This window comes from Myotis yumanensis, unplaced genomic scaffold, assembly GCF_028538775.1.
Source record: "Myotis yumanensis isolate MYYU_CA2020_CCGP unplaced genomic scaffold, mMyoYum1.0.hap1 SCAF_2, whole genome shotgun sequence".
Lineage (NCBI taxonomy): Eukaryota > Metazoa > Chordata > Mammalia > Chiroptera > Vespertilionidae > Myotis > Myotis yumanensis.
This window is the reverse complement of record NW_027223753.1, coordinates 22,600,387-22,618,774: the sequence shown is the minus strand read 5'-3', so window position 1 is coordinate 22,618,774 and position 18,388 is coordinate 22,600,387. Positions and strand designations below refer to the sequence as shown.

The following is an 18,388-nucleotide window of genomic DNA, read 5'->3' as shown; positions in this document are numbered from 1 at the left end:
TATTTCTGTCATCTCTTTAAAAATTTTCCATTTGATATGCTTTTCTTTGCTGTGCCCCTCTCCTACTTTTCTGCCTTCTATTGAAGTGATCAAATTTATTTTATATGTCTTTTTTCCCCCTTTCACTGGGTAGGAAGTACATTTTAGTGATAATTTTTCTCAAAATTGTAACAAATATGCTTAATTTATATTTTTCTAATAGTCTAAATTTTGTCATTATTTCTATCATTCTTAGGTACAAAACAAGTACCTTGAACACTTTAATTTCCTTTTTAACTCTCTCCTCCCATCTTCCATGTTATATATTTATCTAGTATTTTGATTATACCTTTTTAAAAAAAAAAACCTTCTAAATCAGTTGTTGTTATATCTTTTATGGTTTAATATTTAGTTTTACAAACATGTTTTAACAATTTATGTGTTCACTATTGTTTGTTACTGCCCACTCCTTCCTCATGGGTTCAATTTCCTTTATGCTGAAGTACTTCTTGAGCTTGAGACCAGTTTTAGAGTTAGTATCTCAGCTTGAGATTTCTATATTTCACTGGTAGTACTCATTCGAACCCCACACCCACACAAAAAGCTGCCTTAATGTTTTGTTTTCTCAGCATCTTACTTCTTAGCCACTTTCCTGAATCATGATGTGAGTTTTCAAGTCCAAATTTTAAATGAAATGACCGTTTTTGGCTGCTGGCTTGCTTTATGCATAGGGTCTCCTTCCAGCTCCCCAGATGCACAGGTTTGGGGTCTCTCTCTTATTCTCCCTGGGTGTCACCATCCAGCCTCTAGCCTATGTCTGACCTGATATTCCTGTGGCTCATTTGGCTTAGATCCCCTCTCACTACTCGTGTTTCGAATTGCCTTTTTGTTTCTAGTACCTGAAGATTTCTCTTTTCTATTTCAGGCTTGGCATTATAGCAAATCCACCTTTCCCACTTTATGTTAGCCAGCATTTCTGTATGTTTAAGGGGTGGGAAGGAGCTTCCCAAGTTGGTTCCATCTACAATATTGATCAGTTGTCTGGACTAGGCTGATAGCAGCAGATCCAGGGAGAAGTGGACCAATGTGAGAAGCATTTGGAGTGAATTCAGGAAGGGCAGGGACAGGCAATGAGTTCTTCTTTGCTCTTGTGTAGGTATTCAGGGAGGTCTTGGTGGGGTGGGCCAGTGAGATGGTGTTGGGTAAATGTGTAAAGAACTGAGTTACTTGCGGTGATCACATTGGAAACTCAGGGGTGACAGGTGGGGAGAGAAGAAATCTGGCACATCTTTCTGGCCAGGCTCCCTTGCTTGTCTGCTGAAGGCATCCTTAGTTATACACCTGCACGGTCCTTTCTGTCCCTTATGTCCCTGGCGCTTTCAGTCTGACTTACCACACACCATGCCCCAACTGGTACATAAAAGGGAGCCATGAATACCAACAGCCTTTCTAGGCAAATATTGAGGACTAGTTGCCCCTCTCCCTGCACCCGCTGCCAACCCCATTTTCTTGGACTTTCTGGTTTTTGCTCCTGTCTCACTGGTCCCAGTATCTATCTCTATCTCTTTCTCTATCTCTATCTCTATCTCTATCTCTATCTCTATCTCTATCTCTTTCTATCTCACCCCCCACCTTTCTCTTTGTCCCCTTTCATTTTAAAACTTGCCAGGGAGGAAAGGTCTCTATTTCTGCCTTTCAGACTGTTCCTTGCTAACCTATTGGGTGAGGAGTTCAGAGTTATTGCCTCTGATACCTGGAAGTCATCTGCAGGTCCTTCCAGTTGTCCATCATTAGTGTTGACTTGGCTTAGAAATACACAGGGGTGGGAGTTGGAGCTCCTTCAGTTCCATCTCCACTGCACCTCCACCCAAGTATATATTATAACCCTATTATTGGTCAACTAGAGACCCGGTGCACAAAATTCGTGCACAGGTAGGGTCCCTAGCCTGGCTGGTGATCAGGGCCCATCTGTGGAGCGACCTGTGGGGTAACCGGGGGGCCCCTGCTAGCACCCGCCTTGGCTGGCCTGGGGCCTGCAGACGGGGGCAGTTCCTGCATTGAGCGCCTGCCCCTTGGTGGTCAGTGTGCACCTAGCGACCCGTCGTTCTGCCTGTTGTTCTGCTGTGTGGTCATTTACATATTAGGCTTTTATTATATAGGATTACTCTGCTGGGCACTGAGGATACAAAGGTGAGCAGAACACACAGCCCCTGCCCTGTGAAACTTATGGCCATGTTCACCTAAGAACCTCATAGATGAAGTAGGAAAAAAATTGTTATTATTTGAAATTGAAATTGAACTGGAGTCCTGTATTTATTCTGACAACCCTACTTTTACCCACTGTGCCCAGTCAGGGCCGTCTGGAAAACTCTGTGTAGGAAAGCCATTTTATACTCATGATCTTTCCTTAGGATCATGGTCATTTGTGGCTTTGGGACCTTGAGAAGGGAGTGTGCTGAAAGAACAGAGCCCCTTGTGCATTGGGAAGGAAGCTTGCATCCTCATGAAGCTATATTCCAATAACAGTCCTGCAGAAACAATGAGTTGCTAACTGACCACAAGCCCTGATCGCTGAAGAATGGACACTGCCTCCATTCAAACTCCAAGATGGTTTCTGACTGACCATCATGACTCTACTTAAACCTCCCACCCTATCATAGCCCCCCAGGATGGAGTGGGGGGACTCAGGGACCCCAATTGATTTTATGTTTAAGTTCCTAGATGCTTTCTCAAAGTGGGAGCCAGCACAATGGCTGCGCCTTGCTGAAATGTCTCTGCCCTTACTCCTCCCTGCCCACTCCCCCACACCCCCTGTCAGCCTGCTGCCAAGTAGTCTTGGCAAAACCTCTTGACAACTCCTGGATGTTGAGCATTAGACACTGTGTCTCCTGGGATGAGCCAGTTTTTTTCCCAGAGCCTCTTGTGTTTTCCCCTAGAGAATCACAGTAGAAATGTCTCCCTGAAGTAACCATGATAGCAACTTCCAGAATAATCAGAAATGTGATCATTGTGACCTTAAAAAACTTGAGGGGAGGAAGCCTCCTCAACTTTGTCAAAAGGCTTGGGGAGAAAATATTGGAAAAGGCATTGTTATAAATTAGTGACAGATCGTAACTGAAGCCAGTTTCTATTCTATGTGTGCAGCATTGGTGAGGACCACAGCGGATACTGCCAAATGCAAAACTAAATAGGGACATAAGCCCTGAACTTCACTACCCTGAAAATGCATCTATTTTAGTTAGGATTAGATTTGGCTATGAGTTATAGAAAACCCCCAAATGACAGTGACTTAAATATAATACAAGTTTATTTCTCTCTTGCTTAGAAGAAGTCCGGAGAGAGAGTCAACAGAGGGGCTGCTAGGTTCTCTACAGTGTCAGGACCCAGGCTCCCACTATTTTATTGCTCCTCCATCCTGATTTCCATCTCATGTTCTAAGATGGCTGCTTGAGGTCCAGCCATCACATCTGCATTCTGGTCAGCAGGGTGGAGGAAGGAACAAAGAAGGGCATGTTCTCCTTTTAAGAACATTTCCTGGCCCAGTCAGCGTGGCTCAGTGGTTGAGCATCGACCTAGGAACTAGGAAGTCACGGTTCAATTCCCAGTCAGGGCACATGCCTGGGTTGCGGGCTCGATCTTCAGTGTGGAGGGTGCAAGAGGCAGCCAATCAATAATTCTCTGTCATCATTGATGTTTCTCTCTCTCCCTCTCAATAAAAAAAAAAATGTTTTTTAAAAAAGAAGAACATTTCCTGGAAGTTGCACATACAACTTCTGCTTATATCCTGTGACCTAGAACTTAGCCATATGTGGCTACATCTAGCTGCAAGGGAGATTGGTAAACAAATCTTTATTAGGAGTGGCCATGTGTCCTTCCTAAAATCGTGGGATTTTATTACTTAGGAAGAATGGATGGTGGGGATTATTAGTGTTCTCTACCATCCTTTCTTTCAGCCAACCGTTCAGCTAACATTTAAGGATGAGTAACTGCCCTATTTAGTAAGGGAGATAGATATGCAAATAACTTACTGCAATACAATGTGATATGGAGTATAAAAGAGGTTTTATTCAGAGTGCTGTGGGAGAACAGATGGAAATGATCAACAGCAATCATAATAATGAATAACTACAATGCCCTAGCTGGGTTCTCAGTGCTACATTCCCATGATTTTATTTGTCCAGCTTCCTTTCTTTTCAGCAAGAGCTGCAATCCTTTCTGCCTCTCCGTATAGTAGCTAACATTTACAATGGGCAGCCCAGGTGCTGCTCTAAGTTTCTTACATTTGTTGTCTCGTAACAATCGTAGGAGCAGGTACTATTATCATTCTTCTTTATATGTAAGGAAAGTGAGGCACAAGCCATAGTGCTGGGTATTGGACCCAGGAAGTCTGGCTTCAGAGTAGGGTGCTTAACCACTCTGCTAGGCTACTCCCCTAAAGCTGCTTGTTTTCATTCCTTCCCCCTCTTCCCCACCCCCAAGTATCCAGCATTCTTTCTGCTCACTTTATTATAATGGCTGAGGTCATCTGGTGGGACTTCTCTCCACTTCTGGACCAACTCCTAACTTACTTGCATCTCTTCCCTTTCTTTCTCCACCAGTCCTGCCTCAAGGGGGAGTCATCTCTCTTGCTGATTAAAGCCTCCCCTCTCCATCAATCCTAGGTGGGCAGTGGAGTGTTTGAGAGCTGGCCTCTCAGCCATATTGTATTAACTTGATAAATGTCTGATCTTAGGGAGTCACTTAACCTCTTTAAGCCTCTATTTTCTCATCTGTAAGTAGGGTTGGTACTCACACCCTTATCATGGGACTATTTGTGAGGGTTGAGCGTGTTTATTCACGTACAGTGTTCAGCATATACCAAGTGCTCACTGGGTGTTAGTTATTATCTACTAGAGGCCTGGTGGACGGATTTGTGCACTGGTGGGGTCCCTTGGCCTGGCCTGCAGGGATTGGGCCGAACCGGCTCTCTGACATCCCCTGAGGGGTCCTAGATTGTGAGAGGGCGCAGGCCAGACCGAGGGACCCCACTGGTGCACGATCGGGGTAGGGAGGGACCGCAGGAGGGTTCCAGGGCATGTCCAGCCCGTCTCGCCCAGTCCTGGTGGGCCAGACCCCAGCAGCAAGCTAACCTACTGGTCAGAGCGTCTGCCTTCTGGTGGTCAGTGTGCATCATAGAGACTGGTTGAACAAATGGTTGGACACTTAACATATTAGGCTTTTATTATATAGGATTCCCCTATTTTCTGGTTCCTTGGACTACTTTCTTCTCTACCTTCAATTGATTTCTCTTTACAAGTTGTATTAATTTCCTATTGCTGCTCTAATAAATGACCACAAATTTAGTGGCCTCCAATAGTGCATATTTATTATTTTACTAGAGGCCCGGTGCACGAATTTGTGCACAGGTGGGGTCCCTTGGCTTAGCTGGTGATCAAGGTCTATCAGGAGGCTGGTTGGCTGGGGGGAGGGGCCCAGGAGTTTGGCTGGCTGGCCCTCTGATCGGGGCCTATGGGGGGGTGGGGGTGGCCAGTAGAGGTAAGGGACTGCGGAAGGTTGGCCAGCCGGTGGGGAGGGGCCCCGGGAGGTTGGCTGTGGGAGCACACTGACCACCAGGGGGGAGCTCCTGCGTTGAGCATCTGCCCCGTGGTGGTCAGTGCGCTTCTAGAGGTTGGAAGTCTGAACTGGGTTTCACTGGGCTAAAATCAAGGACTGATCCCCCTGGAGACACAGGGAAGAATCCATTTAGTCACCTTTTCCAGTTTATAGAGATAGTTTGCGTTCCTTGGCTTGTAGCCCACTTTTGTCTTCAAAGCCAGCAATGGCAGGCTGTCCTCACATGGCATCACTCCAACTTGATTCCATTGTCCCAACTTTTTCTCTGACTCCGACTTTCCCGCTTCCCTCTTTCATGTATAAGGACCTTTGTGATTAAATTAGACACACCTGGATAATCCAGTCTCTTCTCATCTCAAGATCCTTAAAGTAATCTACAAAGTCCCTTTTGCCATGGAAGGTAACATCCACAGCTTCCGGGAATTAGGGCATGGACCTCTTTGGACAGCCATTATTCTGTTTATCCCCGCCCCCCCCCCCCCCCCCCCCCCCCGCCAAAGTTCTCCCCACTTGAGATATGGCTTGTGAGAACCATCCTAAACAAAATACCCCTCCCTTCTTTTCCCCAGATTTTTGAGATGTAATTGACAAATAAGAAAAATATCTCTCCCTTAAAGGTACACTGTCACCCTAGCCAGTTTGGCTCAGTGGATAGAGCATCAGCCTGTGGACTGAAGGGTCCCAGGTTTGATTCCGGTCAAGGGCACATGCCCAGGTTGTGGGCTTGATCCCCAGTAGGGGTGTGCAAGAGGCAGCCAGTCAATGATTGTGTCTCATCATTGATATTTCTATCTCTCTCTCCTTCTCCCTTCCTCTCTCAAGTCAATAAGAATATATATATTCAGTCCTGAGGCCCTGAACCTAACTGTCCCCTATACCTGGGCTCCCGAGCATTAAAGAGAAAAAACCAACATGATATAGAAAAATGTTAGTTACATGCAAACAAGTGGTTAGAATAAGATGGAACTTGGAGACATTGTAGAAAATAGGTCTACCTTTCATCTGTCTTTCATCTAGCACCAATATTCCACTTTTGTGTGGAAATTACCTAAAAATCGGTACAGCGGTCTGGTAGGTCTGGTACACTATCTTCTCTCTTCCTCCCTTCTCAACAAGCTCTTTTCAAGAGCTGTATTGGCTTGTTTTCTCCACCTCCTGACGACCTGCTATCTGCGTCTGCCCCCATACTCCACCAGACCGACCTGCCCTGATCACCATTGGCCTCCATGTTGCCAAATCAATGGACACCTTTCATTCTTAACCGGCTGCATTTTCCATGTTGGTTGCTCACTCCTTCTTGAGACCCATCTGTCCCCTATCTGCCTTTAAGTGTCTTTGTCCTGGTTTTCTTCCTTGTTCTTTCTGGCATAGGCACCTTAGGGGGTACACTGTCTCCACCTACCCATGAAATGTCCGTGTTCCCTGGGGCTTTGCATCTTTGTTCCATTGCTCTTCTCTTGGGTGATCTTGTCCCACACTTCTTCGTTGGTCTTTCTTGAAGTAGACCCAATGAGAGAGCTCCTTCAGGTGGGTGCTGACTTGAGAACCATGAAGCCTGGGGCACTTATGCTTTCGTTCCAGACTGTGTGGCCTATTCCATCAAGAATGTGTGGTCCTTTCAGGACCCCTGCGAGGACAGGTGAAAGGCAGCAAACCCAGTGGTGCCAAAGGACAGATCCATGTTTCATGGGAGTAACAGGAAAGCAAGCAGGGAAGGCATGTCTTCAATACTGTGTTTATTGGGGCAAACCCCACCTTTATTCGTGTAGTTTGCAACAGCTGGAGCTCTGAAGGAGCCAAAGGCTACCTGGAGCTCAAAGGCACAAAAATATTCAAAGGAAGCCAAACAGTTCAGTTAGATAAGACTCACCAGAAACAGAGAACAGTGTAACCAAACAGTGGGGCTGCCTCCAAATGCAAGAAGGTTGCTGAGGGAGGTACGGTACAGAGGATGGTCTTGGAGGCAGTCTGGAGGTTCACAGAGGAAGAGGAGACTTGGGCAGAGAATGGAGAGGGAGCAAGGAGGAGGAAGCCATTTTAGGCAGGGGAATAGCATGGGCAAAGGCTTAGAGTCAGGGCCAGTATAATCACGTGGGGAACAAGGAGAATGCAGGGGAGATGAGGTTGAAGAGAACTGCATCCAGAGGATATGCTAGCATTAGGATAGATGCTAACACAGGAAGCTTGAACTATACCTGGCTGGCATGAAGAAGCTGTGGAAAAGGTTTGAGCAGGGGGATGAATTGAGCAGAGGTCAATTTTAGGAAGACTACTCCAGTCCTGGGTGGATTGATGAGGGGAGTGTTGAGTACCAGATCTTAAAATATGCAAGGTGTAATTTTAGAGAGAAGAGGAACCTTGGCAATTACTGGTCCATTCCTATCATTTTATATAATGTGTGTGTATTTATATATCATATATAATCATGTTTTATATACGCACACATGTTAAATGGCCTAGCTAGAGGGTGAGTGGCTTCCCAAAGGCACATAGCAACAACACCAGTACCAGCATTAGTACTCAGGTCAGACTCCTGATCCAGTGCTCTTCTGTGCCCTACTCAGTAGAGGCAGAGATGTATGAAAGGAGGCTGATCCAACAGTCAAGGCAGAGAGTGAAGCAGTCTTGACCAGGGCAGGACAGGGCAGACACCAAGGTGAAGACCATGTGAGAGGCAATGTGATATATTTTCTCTTTCTCTCTCTCTGGGTGGGGGTTGGGACATAGGGCTTGTTGGAGACTGCACATGAGCGCATCTCTTTTTCCTGGGTCCTGCAGCATCCTTCTGGGCCTGGTTTCTATGGCAACAGCTCCCAGCAGGCAGCCTGCCAACTGGAGGAAAGCAGGCAGGCAAGGCAGGCAGGGAGAGAAGGCCTGGGCAGCAAGAGGAAGGCTGAAGTTGTGGGGGTTGGGGGACCTTCCTGGGAAGCTGGAGGGGCCCCTAGAGCTGGTCCCCAGCCCCTCTCTCCTGATAATATGAGTAGAGTTTGCTTAGGACACAAGAGCCTTTCTTTTGTGATCCTTGAAATTCCAGACCTCAAACTTCTGTTCACTTCTCCACCCACCCCTACATCTCCTGACTCCCACTTCAAGTATGGTCCGACCCCAGCCTCACGCACCTCAGGGGCCACGGATTTCTTCATAGAACCCAGAGTGGGAAAAGAACAAGACCAACTGACTTTCTGTTTTGCATATGATTTGCTTATTAACTCAAAGAAGAAATTTCCAGGCCTTATGCCATTCCTGCCAACAACTTAATTCAACTCCATTGGCACCGGCTGGCTGTGTCTGGCCAGGCTCTGGGCTGAGCCATGGGGTCCCTAGAGGAGGAGAAGTCCTCCCAGCTGCTCCCACCTCCCTTCCCCCCAGCTGCTCAAGGCAGTTCTTCCTGATGTTCCAGCAGCTGGTGCCTTGGGAAGTGCTTGGGCTGTGGAGCAAGCAGCAGCCCTTGGTCCAAATGCTGGCTCTGCTTCTTTACAGCTGGGGACCCATGGGTTTCTTTGGGCTGTAATTTACTCATGTCTGCAGGGCTGAGGACCTACCTGTACAGCTGGTGTAAATAAGCAGACGCAGCATTTGTTAAAGTGCTGAAATCCCTCTCTATTCATTGGCAAATACCCTAGCTCCTCCCTGGCCCCTTTGGTACCCCATCCCCAACCCCGATTCTGCAGGGAGATGCTCTAGCACGGGGGCTGTGTCTGTTTTCATGGGCATATGCCAGCAGCTATTCTGTACAGATGAACTATTGTAAGTATCACCCTGTCCAGAGGCGATGCCACAGGTAGGTATATTATGTGCCCACCTGTTACAAGGACTAATATAGTTAAAGGTCATGTAGGTTTCCTTTCTCGTCCCCTTTCCTTTTAGTCTGGGGTGGGGGTAAAGGCCGGGGGGGGCGGGGGGGGAGGGCAGAGATCACAGCCACCTCTCTCACCAGGCGGGCGAGGTTCAAGCGCTCCAACAGTGTGACGGCTGGCGTGCAGGCAGACCTGGAGCTGGAGGGCCTGGCCGGCCTGGCCTCGGTGGCCACAGAAGACAAGGCCCTGCAGTTCGGACGCTCCTTCCAGAGGCACGCCTCTGAACCCCAGCCCGGACCCCGGGCCCCCACCTACTCAGTCTTCCGCACGGTCCACACGCAGGGCCAGTGGGCCTACCGCGAGGGCTACCCACTGCCGTACGAGCCGCCGGCCACCGATGGGTCACCAGGCCCTGCCCCGGCCCCCACCCCAGGCCCCGGGGCAGGCCGCCGGGACTCCTGGATGGAGCGCGGCTCGCGTAGCCTCCCCGACTCAGGCCGCACGTCCCCCTGCCCGCGGGACGGCGAGTGGTTCATCAAGATGCTGAGGGCGGAAGTGGAGAAGCTGGAGCACTGGTGCCAGCAGATGGAACGCGAGGCGGAGGACTATGAGCTGCCCGAGGAGAGTGAGTGAGAGGCCTCTGCGTGGAGGGATCCACGGCTGGGAGCTCTCTGGTTGGACGTGAGGGTGCCGTCCTAAGGGTTCGATTCTCTAGCACCAAACCTTGGAGGGTCCCTGTTGGCAGCAGGGCGTTCCTGGAGCTCCTGGAAGGAAGCAGGGAGCAGCTCAGAGGCCAGGGCTGGGACTGGGGAAAGTGACCAGGCCGGGCCTTCTAGGCGACAGCTGGCAGCGCATGGCAGCCAAGGGAATTCTCCCCATCTGCGCCGGTGTGGGGGTCTGGGCCTGCTCCAGGACGTAAGCCAGGGGCAGGCCGTGCACAATGTCAGGGCATGTCTCAGGCACCCCTGAAGATTAAGCAGGAAGACATGGTCCTTCCCTGCAAGTTCAATTCGAGGGGAGATAGTCTTACCCCAGAACCCCAAGGATGGGATAGTGACGTGTGAGACAGGAGTCATATACATGAAATGTAGTGATTCTTAAGGAGTCAAGGAGACCGCACACTGGTGGTCATGGAGCGAGTGCCTGCTTGCCATAGGGCTGCCGGGCTAGCCTGGGACTGGTGTTCTCAGTTCTCTGACCCGGAAGGATAAGCACTTAAGAAATGTAGGTTGTATGAAGGAAGAAATGTCAGGGTGAAGTAGGCTAGGAGCTGCTTGTTAGGAACCCGAGGATAGGATGGGGAGGGACAGGTGGAGACACACATAGAAAATGTCAGGTAATGGAAGGGCAAGAGTCAATCAGGGCAGACTTCCTGGAGGCGGGGGAAGGGAAGTCACCATTCCCCTCCTTGCATCTCCTTCTGCTCCCCAGTCCTGGAGAAGATCCGCAGTGCTGTGGGCAGCACGCAGCTTCTCCTGTCCCAGAAGGTTCAGCAGTTCTTCAGGCTGTGTCAGCAGAGCATGGTGAGTGCCCCTGGGCGCAGAGCCTATCAGACGTGTGTGTGTGCCTGGAGGTGGGACCAGGCGTTTGTACCCAAAGGCTTTCTTGCCTCCCTGTCTCCTACTCCCACCACCCCACCCCACTCTCCCAAGTTGAGCTTCCTGACAGTGAGGGTGGGCAGGGCTTTCCCGGGTCCTGGCTGGGGCGCAGACATTCCTGACTGGCTACCTCTCTTATGTCTCCTTCCTCTGCAGGACCCCACTGCGTTCCCTGTGCCCACCTTCCAGGACCTGGCGGGTTTCTGGGACCTCCTGCAGCTCTCTATCGAGGATGTGACCCTCAAGTTCCTGGAGCTACAGCAACTCAAGGCCAACAGCTGGAAACTCCTGGAGCCTAAGGTGGGGGCAGGTCCCTTAAAGCCAAGAGGCAGACCCTGGAAAATGCCCTTCTCCATGGAGGCATGTTGGGGGTGGGGGTAGGAGGCCAGGAGGAGACCCGTGCGCAGCAAAGGCAGCCCTGGACAGGTGCTGGTGACCACCTTCTTCCAAAATGACGGCCCTGGTCACTGCTGCCTGCTTGGCCCGAGTGCTCATCGCTGCGGCAGCTGCCAGAACCCAACCCAAAGGGGGCAGCAGCCATCCTGGGCCAGCTGCAGTTTGAGGGCGCAGACCTAGAGCTTCCGAAGGGCGGGCTGACCTAGAGGGGCCCCTCAGCCGTCATCCCACTAGACCTTGTCCTGATGGGCCCAGAAGCCTGGTGTGTGAGCGCCCCCACCCCCCATTGCCTTGCCCGCGTCCCTCCGGACCTGGAGTGAAGCAAACACTGATTCGAACGGCGCCACCCAGGGGCGTTCGAGTCAATATTTCTTTAAAAAGAAAAATGTGCGTTTTGACCTTGTGGGAACAGGTACACACGGGGCTTGGGGTGCAGGCACAGAGAGCAGCGTCTAACGGTTAGTAACCGCTCTCACCTGGCCGAGCCCCGGGGGCGGGGGCGGGGTTCCTCCTCGGAGCGGAGGGGCGTGAATTGGGGAGCCCGGTGGGGCCCCGCCCCCCACTCAGCGGCCGCGCCGCCCCGCCCCGCCCCTGTCGCGCAGGAGGAGAAGAAGGTCCCTCCGCCGATACCAAAGAAGCCGTCGCGGGGCCGGGGCGTGCCGGTGAAGGAGCGCTCCCTGGACTCGGTGGACCGGCAGCGGCAGGAAGCGCGCAAGCGGCTCCTGGCGGCCAAGCGCGCCGCCTCCTTCCGCCACAGCTCGGCCACCGAGAGCGCCGACAGCATCGAGATCTACATCCCCGAGGCCCAGACCAGGCTGTGACCCGCCCGGCCGCCCGCCCGGCCCGGCCGCGGTTTTCTACCCGTACTGTACACCCAGCGTCGAGGTCACTGTGAACGCGGGCGGCCCGTGCGCCCGCCCCGCCGGCTCCGCACGCCCCGGCCCCTCCTGCCCGCCGCTCTCTCGTGGGTTTTTTACCTTCCTGACCCCACGCGAAGGCGCCCGGGCCGGGCCGGGGGCCGTGCCTCTCCGCCCTGCGCCCCCACCTGGACCCTCCTTTCTCTTGGTCCGACGCTTCGTCCCCACCTCCTCCCACGGGCACCATCTCTGCCATTCCTTCCCCCCGCCCACTCCCCCACGGGCCAGGCCGGGCCAGGTCCCCCATCTGGGCTCTGCGTCCCCCCCACACCCCGCGGGGCTGGGCTTCGTGGGGATCAGCTTCGTGGCTTTTTATGAAGAATCCCGAACCCCGCCTAGGAGCCCGCCCCACCCTCCCGGGGGCTCACCTTCCGCCCTCAGCCCACCGGGCCCAGGGACCACAGTGGCTGGACCAACCCAGGACCGGGGCGCCTGGGCCTCTCCCCTGTCCCAGCTGCTGGGGAGGGGAGCTGGGGGCTTCCCCCTCACCACACCTGTGGCTGTTCCCACATCCCCTGAGTATCCCAGGAAATAATAAAACGGCAGAACTGCACTCCAGCCATCCGCTCTCTCCTGAAGAAGCCACCTCTGCACTGTGCATGGGGGCTGGGGGTGGAGGGAGGAGACGCGGGGAGCCAAGCTCTCGGTTAGGGGAGAGCAAAGATCGCCTGAGCCAGCTGGGGAAAGGTCCCGGCCCTCCTGGAGGTGAAGAGAGGAGGACTTCCACCTTTGCAGGCCTTTCCCTTTCTGCCTCCCAGTCCTCCAGGGCGCCCAGGGAGGGGAGCCCAGAGCCCAGTGCCTTGGCACACAGCATGTGCTCAATAAACAGGGAGTGTGGTTATTCTTCGATATGGACCAATATTGGTTTCCCTTCCCCTGAGGGCCCGGTGTTCCCTCTGCTCCAGTCATTCCAGATCAGCAACAGAAACACTCTGTTCAAGTTAGTGCTACCATATTTTCTGATGCCTCGTATGGGTGGGCACTTCGGTGCGGGCAGAGAACAGAACTTTCCTTGGAAGCTAAACAGCAGGCAAACCTAGTGTTGATGGCTAATATTTATTGGGTACTTACTGTGGGTCAGGCAGAGGGTGAGTGCATTACGCGGATGTGGCTCATCCTGATGACAGATGAGAAAGTGGAAGCCCAGGAGAGGTGAAGTGACCTGTCTAAAGTGACGGGGCTGAGGGTGGTGGACCCAGGTCTGGCTAATCATGAGCTTTTAGCTGGCCCAGTGTCCACCCAGAAAGCCCCCTTTCCAGTCCCTGAGTAGTCCTTGGGGTTGGTGTGTCACCTGAAGCAGGAGGAAAAGATTTCCAGGGGTTTGGCTGCTCTTCTGGGCCACACTGGAGTAGTCAATTCTCATTCATTTATTCAGCAAACATTCATCAAAAATCACTATTGGGCCCTAACCAGTTTGGCTCAGTAGATAGAGCGTTGACCTGTGAACTGAAAGGTCCCTGGTTCAATTCTGGTCAAGGGCACATGCCCGGGTTGCGGGCTTGATCCCCAGTAGGGGGCGTGCAAGAGGCAATTGATCAATGATCCTCTCTCATCATTGATGTTTCTATCTCTCCCTCTCCCTTCGTCTCTGGGGAAAATTTTTTTTTTTAATCACTGTTGGCACCCAACACCAAAGAGACAGCCCTGAACAAGTGTAATTTCTACCCTTATGGAGCTTACAGTCTTAAGGGGAAAAACAGTGAACAAGCAGATAAAATATAAGGGTGAGTGCTGGAAAGATGATGAGGTATTAACCACTGAAGTGGGCCTGAGGTTGGGAAGAATGTTCCGAGATCAGACAACAGCTATGCAAGGGCCTGGAGAAGAAAGAGGCATTGGGAGTGCCGAAGCTTGATCATACTGGGCAACTTGAGTAGGGGAGGCCTAGATTCTGAGGGCTGTGGGGAGGAGCCATGGAAAGGTTTTGAACAGAAGAGTGGCATGAACAGATATTTTACAGGCTGGTCTGGGAGACCACCTGAAAAGCAAGAGGTCTACACACACACTCACATGAGACCACTGGAAGGTGGAGAGGGTCCCCATGTGATCCCAATTTCCAAAAGTGAATCAACTTCAGGCTGATCTCAGACAGATTCCCGGGCCCTGTCCAAAACTTAGTGAATAGGCTCTCTGCCCTCCAAGGCGTTTTTAACAAGCGCTCCAGGTGATTATGGTGGGCAGCTAGGTCTGGGAACACTTAGATTGGATGACTGTCCAAAAGTTTCCAGCAGAAAACCTCATCTGTCTATTTCCTGTAGACTAGCCAAGCGAGGCTTTGGCTGAGTCACTACCTGTCTGATCTTGCTTCTCATCGGTAATATTTGGGTCATGGGTGAGATTTGAACTGGACAGTACAGCACTCAGAGCAATCCTATGAAGCAGATATTGTCATCACCATCATTTTACAATGAGAAAACTTTAGCTTGGAGAGGCTAAACTTATCCCAAATCACAAAGCTGGGAAGTGCCTGAGTCTGAGTTTAACCATCCACATTATATATTTGTTGTGTGTGTGTGTGTTTTTTAATGGGTCTATGTCTTTTCCCAGAAACTGGGCCAGCTTTTCCGGGACAATGAAGTATATGGGAGTGGACAGGGAGAAACAGGTCAGCGCCTGCAACTGTGTGGGCATCCTTCTACAGACGTGATGTCCAAAACCTCCCCAAATGGGGCTGAGGGCGGGGCGGGGGGGGGGGGGGCGGGGAGGGTAGTCTCCTCTGGGTATTGTGGCCTGGGTAGTTGTGCTGGATAAGTGAAAGATTCGATCCCCTCCCTGTGCTTGAGTTGCTCCCAGTCCTGGCCATAACCAGGCACATAAACAGAAAGGTATAGTATAAAGGGAGGCCTGGTCTCCCAGGGGGCTGAAGAGACTAGGGGAGGGGGCCTCTAGCAGCCAGGGAGTCTGGAAAAACTTAAAAAATTTTAAATTGATTTTAGAGAGAGAGGAAGGGAGAGGGAGAGAGAAACATCGGTGTGAGAAGGTCACTGGATCAGCTGCCTCTTGCACGTCCCAAACTGGAGATTGAGCCCCAAACCCAGGTATGTGCCCTGACCAGGAATCAAAATGGCCATGATCTGGGAAAACTTTTTGTAAGAGGGACTTTTTAAAAAATATATATTTTTATTGATTTCAGAGAAGAAGGGAGAGGAAGAGAGAGAGAGAAACATCCGTGATGAGAGGGAATCGTGGATCGGCTGCCTCCTGCATGCCCCCACTGGGGATGGAACCTGCAACCCAGGCATGTGCCCTTGACTGGAATTGAACCCGGGACCCTTCAGTCCGCAGGCCAACACTCTATCCACTGAGCCAAACCAGCCAGGGCAAGAGGGACTTTTTGAACTGGGCTTTGCAGGATGAAGTGGAATTTTGCAGTCAAGAAAGAGAAGGGAAGGAGGGGTTAAGCTGGAGATTTTATTTAAAATTTTTTAAAAAGAATAGTTTATTGATTTTGAGAGAGAGAGAGAGAGAGAGAGAGAGAGAAAGAGAAACAAACATCAATGTGAGAACGAGACCCTGAGAGTGAAACTTGGCCTGGGCCTTGACTGAGAATCAAACCAGCAACCTTTCAGGGCAGGGGACAATGCCCAACCAACTGAGCCACACTGGCCAGGGCTCATTTAATTTTTTTTTTTAACAAACCTTTGGCCAACAGAATGGAAATACACTGAAAGGGAAAATGGAAGTTAGAGAGACCATTGAGGGAGTTGTTAGGGGGGTCCAGGTGAGAGATAATGATTAATTTGAGAGATGTTCAGGAATTGTAGGTTCTATACATGAATTGGATCTAGGGAATAATGCAAAGATGAAGATACCTTGAAGATTTCACTCAGGCTTTTGGCTTAGTGAATAAGTAATGCCAAAAATGGACATAGGCTATGACAGAAGGAGAAATAAATTTGGAGTATACTGAACATACCAGTGACCACTTACTAAGCACGTAGAAGATACTGAGTGCTGTGCACTTTATACACATTATGTGAGTTAGTACTCAGAGCAATTCCAGGGGGTGGGTACTATTGTCTTTTTTAAAAGATAGTTTTTCTGAGATTAGCAAGCAGTAGAGGCAGGATTTGAACCCACATCTGTCTGATTCCTAAGTCTTTTTTAAATAATGTTTTCATTGATTTTTAGAGGGAGGGGAAGAGAGTGGGATAAAGAGATAGAAACATTGATGAGAGAGAAACAGCGTCAATCTGCTGCCTCCTGCACGGGGCGCCCCCTATGCCCCCTACCCAGGGAAAGAGCCCACCACCAAGGCATGTGCCCTGACCAGGAATCGAACCGAGATCTCCTGGTTCATGGGTCGATGCTCAACCACTGAGCGACACCGGCTGGGCTGATTCCTAAGTCTTGAGCCCCACTCAGTTCTGCCTGATGGAACTACTAGCCGTCACTCGGGACTCAGCTCAAGGGCAGGTTACTCTGGGGAACCTTCCCTAATTCTTCCTGGGACTCCTCCTCTTTGCCACTTGTGCATACTTCTATCGCCACATTTCTCACTCTCTTGACTTTTTTTTTTTTAAATCCTCATCCGAGGATATGTTTATTGATTTTAGAAAGGGGGAGGGGAGAGAGGGAGAGAAACATTGATTTGTTGCCTCCTGCATCTGCCCCAATTGGGAATTGAACCAGAAACCTTTTGGTGCACAAGACAATGCTCAACCAATTAAGCCACCCAGCCAGGGCACTCATACTGTTGACATTTTGTAGACCAGTCTGCTTCCCCATCAGTCAGAGAACTGAGGGCAGGGATGGTCCCATTCATTTTTTGCATCCCTGATGCCTAGCACATGTTAATTAATCGGCTGATTGAATGCTGGTTATTCTAGGTAATTCTGTTCCCTTCTCTGTAACTACTCAATTAGTGAACAAGTTCTGCTAAAGACAGTTTCCTGCACATTTCTTTATACTATTCCTTTCTCTCCATCTGCACTGCTAGATCTTAGCATTGAGCTCTTTGAGATTACAGAGGAAGGGTAATAATCAGTCCAGGAGGCTTCCACAGTGGTATTCCTCAAGCTTGAAAAATGAGCCAGAGATACTTGGTAAAGAAAGGTGGGAAGGGCACTGCAGGCAGATGAAAGAGCATAATTAAAGGCATAGAGGTGTGAAACAGTTTGGTCTGCATGGAGGAAAAGGAGGGATTAAGCATGTGTTACTAACGATAAATATGCCTGGCTGAGACTAGTGGAATGAGAGTAGAAAGACAGGGCTAGGTGGGAGCTTGAGCTTTGGTGTTTTTCTCTATACGCAATAAAATAGGTGTCTAGCCTGGCCTATGTGGCTCCGTGGTTGAGCATGGACCCATGAACCAGGAGGTCATGGTTCGATTCCCAATCAGGGCACATGCCCAGATTGCGAGCTCGATCCCCAGTAGGGGGCATGCAGGAGGCAGCTAATCAATGATTCTCTCATTGATGTTTTTTTCTCTCTCCCTCTCCCTTCCTCTCTGAAATCAATAATAATAATAATAATAAAATAGATGTCTGTACAGGGAGCAGTGGGGACATGGGTGTGTGTGTGAATACTTGTACCTAAAGGATCAGGTAAAACTTAGGTTTTATTATATTTGTATTATTTGTAAACTAACAATTTATTTCTCTGCTTGCTGTGTGGCTGGTATAGCACTTTCCTTACATTATCTTATCTAACCCTCACAATATCCGGTGAAATAAGTGCTATTACCTTTGCCTAGGAGCGGGAAGGGAGGCTAAGACAGCTTTATACTGTTTCCAAGGTCACAGTTAGAAAGCTAGCCCAGATCCGAAGAGTCCTTAAGCCCTAGATTATAGTCTGCTAAAGGGAGCTTCTTGAGGTCAGTGATCCTGTCTTTGCGTGTGTGCGCGCGCAGACCTAGGTCTTAGACGACACCTAGTAATCATCACCAGCTGAATCAATGAGTGGATGACCTTTTCCTTTCTCCACCCGAGAAGCACGAGGTTACGTCCCTGGTAAACCTCCTAGCCCCTAGGGGGCGTGTGTCCACCTCAGCGCAGCCGGGCTCCCCTGCGGGCGCCTCGCTTGCTCCGCTCCTTTGACTGGAGCTCAGCCAATCCCTGCGCTCCGAGAGAGCTGGGGTCCGGTGGGC

At 50.5% G+C, this 18,388-nt stretch overlaps 1 protein-coding gene across 1 annotated transcript in view; it reads left to right on the top strand.

Annotated features, from left to right (window-relative positions):
- Nucleotides 1-12,858, top strand: part of DLGAP3 (DLG associated protein 3) — a 59,281-nt gene extending 46,423 nt beyond the window's left edge. The window contains 4 exon segments of the mRNA XM_070404688.1: nt 9,530-10,014; nt 10,821-10,912; nt 11,144-11,287; nt 11,986-12,858. Of these exon segments, the coding sequence (XP_070260789.1) occupies nt 9,530-10,014; nt 10,821-10,912; nt 11,144-11,287; nt 11,986-12,204 (940 nt within the window). The 3' untranslated portion in view covers nt 12,205-12,858.
- The last annotated feature ends 5,530 nt before the right edge of the window (nt 12,859-18,388 follow it).